This window comes from Girardinichthys multiradiatus, chromosome 5 (genome assembly GCF_021462225.1).
Source record: "Girardinichthys multiradiatus isolate DD_20200921_A chromosome 5, DD_fGirMul_XY1, whole genome shotgun sequence".
NCBI classification, from domain to species: Eukaryota; Metazoa; Chordata; class Actinopteri; order Cyprinodontiformes; family Goodeidae; genus Girardinichthys; species Girardinichthys multiradiatus.
The window spans coordinates 47,355,330-47,366,098 of record NC_061798.1 but is presented as its reverse complement, the minus strand read 5'-3'; the positions used below and the strand labels follow the sequence as shown (position 1 = coordinate 47,366,098).

General features: G+C 38.3%; 1 protein-coding gene across 2 annotated transcripts; it reads left to right on the top strand.

The window, feature by feature from the left end:
• Positions 1-2,623: 2,623 nt before the first annotated feature.
• elmod2 (ELMO/CED-12 domain containing 2) lies at positions 2,624-10,700 on the top strand. Of its 2 annotated transcripts, none has more exons than XM_047365708.1 (9): positions 2,624-2,772; positions 4,111-4,260; positions 4,339-4,367; positions 5,273-5,370; positions 5,471-5,600; positions 5,938-6,071; positions 8,115-8,183; positions 8,286-8,419; positions 9,993-10,700. In XM_047365708.1, exons 2-9 carry the CDS (start codon positions 4,116-4,118, stop codon positions 10,145-10,147), a joined length of 894 nt encoding a protein of 297 aa, XP_047221664.1. In that variant the 5' UTR covers positions 2,624-2,772; positions 4,111-4,115; the 3' UTR covers positions 10,148-10,700. The 2 variants fall into 2 exon arrangements, with proteins under 2 accessions (XP_047221664.1, XP_047221665.1); XM_047365709.1 differs by lacking the exon at positions 2,624-2,772 and adding an exon at positions 3,260-3,281.
• The last annotated feature ends 69 nt before the right edge of the window (positions 10,701-10,769 follow it).

Genomic DNA, 10,769 nt, shown 5'->3' with positions numbered 1-10,769 from the left:
CTTCTCTGGGTAGTTGGACAGGGCTTAATCATCAGAGAAACAGGAAGTAATGAATGACTGACTGAGAGTCCCCAAACACTCATCGACTTTAAAAAGGAAATTGACATTTTTGAAATGCTTCATTTACACTTATTTTGTAGAAATTAAAAACCAATACTTGTGATGCTAGTAATTTAGTCAAATTCGTTATTCATTAATGTCAACTTTCTTTCCCAAAGCTGAATGAACATTACCCTCACATCAAATGTTGAATTGTTTTTTAATATTTTTTTTTGTCTGAGATGATGCTGCTGCAACAAAATATTACTTTACTTTACTTTTTAATCAGAGGTGTCAACAAGTGTGGATGCCTGGAGAACTATTGATCAAGAGCACTTTTAAACATCATTACAAAATTTAGCTCCTTGGAAGCAAAACATTAAGAAATGAAGGACGATTGGAGGCTTTGCACTTTACTGCTAACGAATGTGTCATTAAGTAAATAAAAGATCAATCTAAGGGTTTTTTAATTCATGATGCTTTAAAATAACACCTTCCCAAGACTGTTACTTGTAATGTATTACTCACCTACAAATAAATACTCATTGCATAGACCCTCATATGAATTTAAAGTACTACAAATAATCCCAAAGCAAACATAGCGCCATTATTTTTGTAAACTGTGCAGCTGAATGAACTAAAGGTTTTAAAACATATTCTAAGGATAATAGAGAATGCATCACTGCTTCTGTCTATACCACCTTTCTCCACTCTACTACATTCTCTTACTACTCTCCAATGTTGCTGTATTTGCTGTTATTTCAGCTTTTATCTTTATGTTCTCTCTCTGTCTCTTCTCTTCATAGAAGCTAAATCTGAAAAAACAAAATAAATAAATAAATAATGAATAAAAGAAGCTACATCTAGCCTGGTGTTCTGTTCAGCTGTGACACCTTTCTGGAGGGGGGCATCAGCTGAGCTACGGCTGCCAACACCTTCATGTTCTTCTATAGAGGATATACTTGGCCCTGTCTTTCAGTGTTTAACCTCGTCCCTCTCCTAGACATAGCCGCTGGCTGAGCTTTTGCTGTGACTAACTTTATGTGCTCTCTTTGATCCTATGGACTTGAAAACTGGCTCAAAGCTTATTTGCGTAGCTGTGTTTTTCTACTAGATGAATCCATGAAAGGAACTACTACTTCCATTAACTTTTTATTTTTCTTTAACATACAAAGTACTCCTTGGTCAGTGCTTCAGTATTTCAGTATGTCTTCTCAAACTCCCAGTCAGTTGTGAAAGATGGCCGCTCACACTCAGCCAAGTTGTATTACTGCTTTAGGTTTAGTTCTTTTAAAGGGGAGTTTTCCTTCTTGCCATCACTACAACTTTTCAAATTAAACAGGTCTCTACAGAATGGTTTGTTTTCTCTGAAGCGCATCATTAAAATGAGTTACATTCTGTTCCAGACCAATGAAAGCAAACATTTGAAGGATGGACAAAATAACTACATTTTTTATTTAACTTAAAACACAGTAGTCAGATCTTTTTTAGTACCTGTAGCACCAATGATAAATATAAAGACAGAAACTGCTCAGGGAGGCTGCAAAGAACTTGACTGTGACACTGAAAGAGCAGCAGTATTTTTTGGTGTGTACTGGTTGTGTCTCACATGTAACAACAATATTCTATTCTTTTTATTTTTGGGCAAAAAAATATGACTGAAGAGAGAAGCATTTATCTTGAAAGAACCATCCATGCCTGGCTATATCTCTCCAATCCCTGTGGCTGAATGTAATATGGTCTGAAAAAACTAAACGTGAATTTTTGGCCACAATTTTCAAATGTAAGTCTGGCACAAAAATTCCGTCCACCAGACACACAGTGAAACATGGTGGTGGTAGAATCATGCTCTGGGGTCGCTTTTCTTCAGATGGAGATAGACTTCTTGTCAGAGTAGAGAAAATCTTGGACCTAACATTTTGGACCCAAAACCTTCAGGTTTTCACCTAAAGAGCCGTAAGATTGTCTCATCATTTGGCAGATTTAGAGATTTTTTTGCCAGGCAGAGTATTAGTGAAGGGTGTGCACAGTTATGCAACCGATTGCTGGCGCTTTTAAATATATTTTTTCCCCTCTAAAAGATTAGTTTGACTTTCTATTGAATTTGACATCATATATGCCTTGTTAGAGATGGAAAACGACTGGCAGTGGGTTATAATTTTCTAATTTTTACGGCACACCCCTGATGTTTTAAAAGCGATGTGTATACTGATGATGTCACTGTATTTATAAGAAGTCATGGCGCCGGTCTATGCTGAGTTTTTATTTTAATGTCGGCAGACTGGATCTATTTATGGTCCTCTGCAGAGACCTCGGAATCGTTTTAAGGCGCCTGTTAATGTGTCTTGTTGTCCACCAGATGGCGCCGTAAAAGCTCTGGTGCGAGATTTGAATTGGTGAGTTCAAATACATCGTTTATTCAGCTTTGTAATGTAATTTTAATTTGATATTTTAAAGGTCTAACATGGTTTTTCCAAATTGTACTTAAAGAAAGCTTATGAAAGACGCTCAGTGTTACAAATGTGTATAAATTAGATGTTTTTATATTTAGTAAACGTTTTGTTTTGTCGTTGCCCGCTATTGCATTGCTCTGTGTCTGATCTGAACCTGAACGCATCAGAATCGTAGAGCCGTCAAGAGATACGTTGCTAACCTTTTACCTCCAACTTGCTGGTCAGCCTCAGAGAAGAAGGAAATACTTTGGTCTGTTAATTTGTTTTTAACAATAACAAGGTAAGCAGCACAGCTGGTTTTTAGACGTTAATAGTATCGCACGGGTTGTTTGCGGCGTAATTAAGTCCTGGTGATGTAGCAAGCTAACAGACAAATCGATGACAACCTGTTGTCTGAGCTGCCACTTGTGCCCATTAAAGCTAGCTAGGCTGTTTTGTAAATAAAATTACGGATAATGAGCTTACAACTGGCAAACAACGACGTGCTTTGTTACTAATTCGCACTTAAATTCGGTGAACGTTTGTAAGTTAAAGAATTAATCATGGGAAGCTGGAGCTAGCATCGTTGCTAACATGATGCTATTGTTTTGGTTGTCTGGTCATATCTGTTTTATACTCATTGATGATGTCATTCTGTGTTTTTTAGGTTGTGTATTTGTACCTTATGCTGACTTAGGATCACCAGACCTTTTCAGACGCTGACAGGAAAATTGTGGGACGGTTTTAATAATCTGCTTGTCTAAGAGACAAACAGATCACTGTCCCACTCACAGCGACGCAGTGGTCAGGGTACAAAACAAAACCGAACTTTATGATACAGGTTACAACTATGGTATACTTTACAAGAAGTCATGGAGAGAAAGGAAGCAAACCTCTGATCCCTTAGGATTTTGCACATCAACTGATCTTGTCTTCACTAGATTGTAGAATTATTCTGCTGAAATAAAACAAATGCAAAGGTTACAGTTGTAGAATTTCATTTAATTAAAAATAATTATAGTAGAAGTTATATCTACCTATAGTTACCAGTATCAAAGATTTAAAAAGTTGCAGTTTCAAAACGAGAAACATACTCTCTGGAGAGTTCTTCAATTGTTTTCAGCAGAGTAATGCAGCACTGCAGATCCCTCACCTGTTACTGCCCACTGCTGGTCAGCTGGCTGGAAGACGTCTATTACACTTTTCCCACGCTCACAAAAAAGACAAATTTGGCTGCTTGGACATACTTCACAACAACTTGAATTTTTGCATTAATACGATTATTTGGTGAAGCTGCGATCATACTGTAAGAGTGTCACACTGGCCCATGTCTTCCTGTTCATTAAGGACATTGCTTTAAAGTCTCGTTTTCAAAGCAGATAAGAAATGTCGCCAAAGCGGATATAAGTTGACATACAGCTGGTTAGAACCATCCTGTGGCAGACAACCTCTTCTCCTACCCAAAAATCTCTGAAATTGACCAAAAGTACAAAATAGTAAAATAATGAAATTAACAAGACCCCATTCTCTCTTTGTTTTTTGTGAAGGTTTAAAACAAAAACTAAAAGGCTTCTGAAATGGATTTGGAAATGATGCAATACTGTGTTGAAGTAAACTTCATGTTTCTCTGCATATATAGTAGAAATGTTGGGGTGTATCTGGCAGTATGTCTACACGTCCTTCCTGAGATACTGGTTGAAGTGGCTCATCAGGCAGGCTACAGGGACATGTGAGCTTCAGAGGATTTGCTCTGGATACAAGCCGGGGGCGACGAGAACAACAAAAGCAGGTAAAATACTCCTCCACCAGTTGTCCTGTGCCTGTTCTGCCATTTCTCTAATCTGCTACTTGTTTTCTTGTCTTCCAGAATACTCTCTCCAGTCCTCGAAAAATAAAGTAAGACAACTGATTTTAATTCAGGCTAATTTCAGATGCATCCAATATTTAATTTTCAGGTTTAGCTTAACCATTTCTGTTTGTTTTGTTTAAGCCTCTTCAAACAATTTTGGTAGGACCAACTCAGGATTAGTGCAAACGTGACATTACCTTCAGCTGATTGACAGTTATTAAGTCAGTGATTTAATAAAGTTAATTATGTATAAAGGTCTGACCTGGTTTTGCGAGAGCTTCTGAGCATTCAGGATTTTCTTCCCACAAAATCTCTTCGTCAAACTCGTGGAAAAAAGCAACATTATTATTTGTGCTTGAAGTTACAGTTCTTGCAAAATTGTTGACACACCTGCAACTTTTTCAAATGTTGTTGCAAAAACCGTCAACGTTTTGCATATGATGGACCAAGACACAGTAGTGCATGACTGTGAAGTGGATCGGTTTCAATTTTTAAGAAAATAAAAATTTGACATCCACTTGTATTCAGCCTAATTTACTCTGATACCCCTAAATGAACTCCAGTCCAATCAATTACAAAAATTAGGCAAAATAGATTTTGTGGTTAATTTTCTTTCAAAATAAGTAAAAATTAGAAGCAGATGTAGAATGTGCATGTTCTCTTTTTAAATCTTGCACGTCTGACCCGTTTATCTTCAGGCTGGTGGATTTGTGATATCAGCAGATGTTCTGGTTTTAATCCGCTAATATCTTTCACTACCCTTGCCAAGCTTAGATATTAAATGTAACATATAATTACAGCTTGCCAAGCAGTTTTCAGATCAACAGTCCATGAAGTGTTCAGCTGGAGAAATACTAGTTCATCTTTTTCTCCAGTGAGTTAAAAAGCTGATCGTTGTCTTTGTTTTCTGTCTGATGCCTTTCTGTATTACTGTGTGGTCTTCCCTCCATAGGTTTTGAAAGGAGCTTTGAAAACCAGCAAGGATAATTTAGAGAAATGTGTAGATCACATTATGAAAGAGAAGAATATCAAACCCCAAAAAGACCCCCTGTAAGTTTACTTTGAAATGATTATCCATGTTCTCTTCTTTGGTTTGACTTGATCATTAGTTATAAGTGACTCTTTGGTCCTTCCTCTGTTTGTCTTTCAGATTCAAGGGGAGCGTACACATCTGCCTGCTGCAGATAACCGGATACAGCAGCTTGTATTCATCTGTAGAAGACTTAAGGAAGGAAGTCTTCAGCTCAAATAACCCAGAACACGAGGCCATGCTGTTAAAGGGGAGGACTTTATGGTTTTGTGTAGTGATGCACAACATATCGACGTGAACAACGTCGGATTTCAATATTGGCCCAAATTTTCACATTGGCGCATCTTCAGCTTTGTGTGAAAAACTGACTTTGAATGTGTTAATGAAAGTTAGCTTAGTGTCAGTGAATATTTCTGCTAAATGCATCCAAACCTACCTTTTAGCAATGCTGTTTTGAAATACTAGTTTTATTAAGTGTATCACTTCTTTGTCACTCAAGTAAATGATGCCCCAGATGATATAGGACATCATAGTTCCCTTGCAGATCCAATTTAGATGTTTGACTGTAGAACTCTTTGCATTTTTAGCTTTGGGACTTGTTGATGCCAACAGTCGAACTGGAGTCCAGAGTAACAAAGCAGTGGGGAGACATCGGATTCCAAGGAGATGATCCGAAGACGGATTTCAGAGGAATGGGCCTGCTAGGTCTCATCAATCTGGTGTAAGTACTTAATACATAGTAATAATTATGTTATAAGATCTACACAAAACAGTAACAATGAGAGAAGCTGCTATAGGATGCCCTGTCAAAAACACCACAGTCTATCAGCAGTCTGTCTTTTGAAATCCTGCAAAAATATCAAAACATAACCAGGATAACTTACACTAACATAAACTAAGCAAAAATGTATCTATCTAACTTATATTATATTATATAATACTAGAAAGATGATATAAAAGAAATGTTAACACATGCCTAATCTTGTAAGTTAGATGAGTTAAATACCAATAAACACTAATGGTGAATGTATTAATGTACCTGGTAAAGACAGACTAGTAGCTGCATCACTGCAGTCCCATTTTCATCTCAGCCACGACGTTTAAGATCTGATCGTCGGTCGGTTGCAGCTGAGACGATCCCAGCTTGACTCCTACCGATGACACTTGACCAGCATAGCGACTTCTTACCACTGCAGACAAAATAACTTTACTTAAAGTGGCTGTGACACATTGTCCCACAAATGCAGAAATTGAAAGAAAACATCTTAATATTGAAAGAATAGGGCAGTAATTGACATTATATTACCCTGTCTCTCCTTCGTAGACTGCTGGAGATAGGCACCAGCTCCCTCGTGACCCACTATGGAAGAAGCGTTATAGAAGATGAATGAATAATAATAATCAGAAATTATTATTATTAAAATAAGATGTCTTTAGATCATGATTCACTCAGTGGCGTATTTACAGAAACCCTGGACTTATTCTGTATCTGTTCTATGCTCCGGTCCGGTTGCAAACGTCTATGTCCTTCACACCGCTCCGGTCCGCTGCGTAGCCCAGAGGCGCTCCCAGAACCATACGCAGATTGCGCAATAAAACCAGTGATAAATGTGGTTGCAAGTCCAAAACAACTCATTCTGTGGAAGTTAAACTGCATCATTTTTTTGTTTTATGCATCCAGATATTTTCATGTTTTGTTCTACAAAGGGTGAGTACAGAGTACAGCAAAGCTATATTTGCTGCTTAATTTGGTGCGTTTAATGTTGAATTACTCGGTTTGTAATACCTTAGTTAACCCAGTAACTGATCTAATTGATCTAATGTTAATAACTGATGAAACACGTGTATATATAAATGCATATGTGTATTTATTTACATAGCGACATCTTTTCCATCTTTAGTGAGTTATTTTGAAAATCCAGATGTTGTGCGGTATGATTCATGCATTTGGACTCCGGCCGGCCGTGCTCCGTCATCCGGCAACAACAGGCTCTGGTGGAATTAGATGGCCGTCCGCACGCTGCAGCACTGGTGCTCTGCCATCTGATGGAAGCTGACTTTCTTCTCCAGACTCTGCAGCGTCTCTCTGTGATAGTGGCTGAAATATGTCTAAAGAAACACCAGATTCTTTGCTGCTGTCTGTGTTGCTGCCATTGTAGCAGCAGTCAGTTTACCTGCGGGGTTCCGCTTCTACATCATAAAAGAGCTCAACATAATCGCAAAGGAGTAGCGTGGAAGTGCCTTTTTAATGAAATTTATGACCATATATCTCAACGACTGTTCATTTCAGTGGCATGAATTTCCTTTTTGAAACATTTTAATAATGGTTGCTTTCCCTAAATGTAATTGGATTTATCATGAAAATTCAAAGTCATAGGCACTTTGACGTTCTTCCTTAAAACATGTTCGGTGTTACCTTTGAACCACTTGAGATCTCCATCTGTTATTGGCATATTGTAGCGCTCACTATACACTACCTTTGAAAGTATTCAAACCCCTTTTATTTTTACATTTTAATGTATTTAATGGGATTTTATCCAACAGACAAACACAAAGTACTGCATAAATGTGAATAGAAGGAAAATGTTTTCAAAATGCTTTACAAATGAAACTGAAAGGTATGACAGGCAATTCCCATGTATGGAACCAGATGGAACGATGCATAAATATTTAAGTTAAATGTTGATGAAGTTCATTATTCAGAGAATTAACCTTCTAAGTTGAGCCTAAATAGATACTTTTTCCAATCTTGTGCTCTTTGCAGTTTTTTCAGTGAAAACTATACAGCGGAAGCACGCCAGGTGCTTTCTCATGCAAACCATCCTAAACTGGGGTAAGACTCATTCCAGCCCAACATCTCTTGGTTTTCAGTTTGGGCTTGCATCAGAAGAGAAGGAAAAAACACCCTGTATAATATATGTGAAATGTATTTCAGATATTCATATGCTATAGTTGGGATCAACTTGACAGAGATGGCTTACAGCCTGCTGAAGAGTGGAGCTCTGAAACCACATTTCTACAATTCAGTCCAAGGTGCACCTGAGCTCCAAGACTTCCACCAGTTATACTGTGAGTCACATCGTCAGACTGCCTACAAATGTATTCATTCACGTTTAACTTGTACATATTTGGTCGCAATGCAACCACAAACCCTAATGTATTTTATTAGACTGCATAGAGTTGTCATCTTGCAGTCTGAGTTGTGGGTTCGTGCCTTGTGCCTTGCCCCTGGGTACTAGTTCCCTACCAGCCTGCGTATCGGCGTATGAATGTATGTTTGATTGGGTCAACGTGGCTGTAGTGTAAAGTGGTCAACATGAGTGGAAAAGTACTAAATAAACTTCAGTTTTTTTATTTTGTAGAACCACCTTTTGCTGCAGCTACAGCTGCTTGTCTTTAGGGTCTAGTTCTACCAGCTTAACTCATCTAGAGACTGAAATGTTTGCCCTTTCTTTGTAAAATGGCTCGAGCTCAGTCAGATTGAATAAGTAGTTCATGTTAACATCAATGTTCAACTCTTGCTACAGATTCTCTTTTGGATTTTGGTCTGGACTTTAACTAGCCTTTTCTAACACATAATTATGCTTTGAAGTAACACTTTTCACCACGCCTCTGGCTGTATGTTTAGGGTTGTTGTCCTGTGGAAGGTGAACCTTCACCCCAGTCTGAAGTGTTAGAGCAGAAAACAGGGGCATCAATCTTTCTTTGTATCAACTGTAACTACTTTCCCCGAGGAGAAATGCATCCTCATCATGTTGATGATGCCATCTCTCTGTTTTATAGCTGGGATAAGGTGTTCAGGGTGACAGGCAGTTAGATTTTCACCACACCACATTTTGCATGTATATCTTCATCCACCTGTTTGCTGGGTCCACTTCATGGCTTATGGGAAACTGAAAACCTGGCTTCATATGGATTTCTCTTAACAATGGCTTTCTTCTCGCTATTCTTCTGTAGAGACCAGATTTATAAGGTGCACAACTTATAGTGGCTGTCAAAAGGCTCTCCCACCTGTCCTTGGATCTCTGCAGCTCCTCCAGTGTTGGCTGCTTCTCCGATTAATGATCTGCGGTTAGTTTAGGTGGACTTCCATATATCGGTAGGTCTGGAGTAGATCCATCCTCTTTCCATGTTTAGATGATGGATTGAACTGAGCTATGTGAGATGTTCAGAGTTTAGAAAGTTGTTTTAGAACTTCTACTTTAAACATCTGCACAGCTTCCTCCCTGACCTGTCTGCTGTGTTCCTTGGTCTTCATGATGCTGTTTGCTCTCTGATGTTTTCTCACAAATCTTGAGGCCAGCTACATTTATACTGATATTCAATCCCACTCAATTTCCTAATTAGGTGATTTCTGGAGGCAATTGGTTGTCCTGGATTTATTTAGGAGTATTTTACTTAAAGGGGCAGAACATATTTTTGAAAACCAGTTAGCATCTTCCCTGTTCCTCACAGTCATGAACTAGTTTGTGATTTCTACAACATAAGCTCTGACTGAGTTATATTGAAGTTTGTGGTTGTATTGTGAGAAAACGTGAAAGACTTTAAGCGGTATGAATACTTTTGCAATCCATTGTGTCTGTTTCACATTCCTCCTTCTCAGTGTGGAAGTTTTCTCTACAGCCGGTGTTTCTTTTTCCAGGTTATCTTGCATACGAATTTGATAAATTCTGGGTGGCAGAAGAGCCGGAGAGCATCATGCACTTCAATCAGTACAGAGAAAAATTTCACAGCATAGTGAAGACTCATCTGCAGGACCCTGACGTGTCTCTCACACTGACTGTAGCTTCTAATTAATGTTTCAACACGTTTTACACGAATCTCCTTGTTTACGTCCCAGTTCGATCTGATGGAAGAAGACCAACAACAAGCAAACCAAAAGATAAAGCTTTTCTCAGTTTCTTTAGTCATACTTTAGTGGTGCTCAGTCTACCTTGGCACAGGTAGGACGACTAGTTTTTACAGCACAAATCTAAATCCCCATACCTCAAAACATTGACCATTCCAGTATCTACTTTATGAACGGCAGAGAAATGAGAGCTGCTGCAGAAGACTCAGGTGGAGATGATTCATGAGGTTTTAAGCACTTTTCCCAATCAAAGTTTCACAGAAAAATGGTCATTTCCTTGTTTTCTTTATGTTCAGAGCTCCTGACTTAAACGTAAAACATGGCGCTCCATCATTGCGCATGGTTTAATATCTCCCGACTCGTGTCATTAATGTTGTCCTGTTTTCATGCATTTTTATTTCTGAAGACTGAATTTTTTTGGCTCGTTAATTTTATGCTTTGGTTTGTAATGACTCGCGGATTGTGCTTGAAGTCAATAAATCTGGCATTTTGAATGGAAAAGTTTCAGTGTTTTAAAGAGAAACACACAAGCACAGAGTCTGTAAAACAAGTCAAATATATTTAGGAGGA

Excerpts from the sequence above, each read along its gene's own strand:
- elmod2 (XM_047365708.1), top strand. The coding sequence starts at position 4,116 with ATGTTGGGGTGTATCTGGCAGTATGTCTACACGTCCTTCCTGAGATAC. Across the intron at positions 4,368-5,272 it reads TCCAGTCCTCGAAAAATAAA|GTTTTGAAAGGAGCTTTGAA; the intron begins GTAAGACAACTG and ends TTCCCTCCATAG. Across the intron at positions 5,601-5,937 it reads ACGAGGCCATGCTGTTAAAG|CTTTGGGACTTGTTGATGCC; the intron begins GGGAGGACTTTA and ends TTGCATTTTTAG.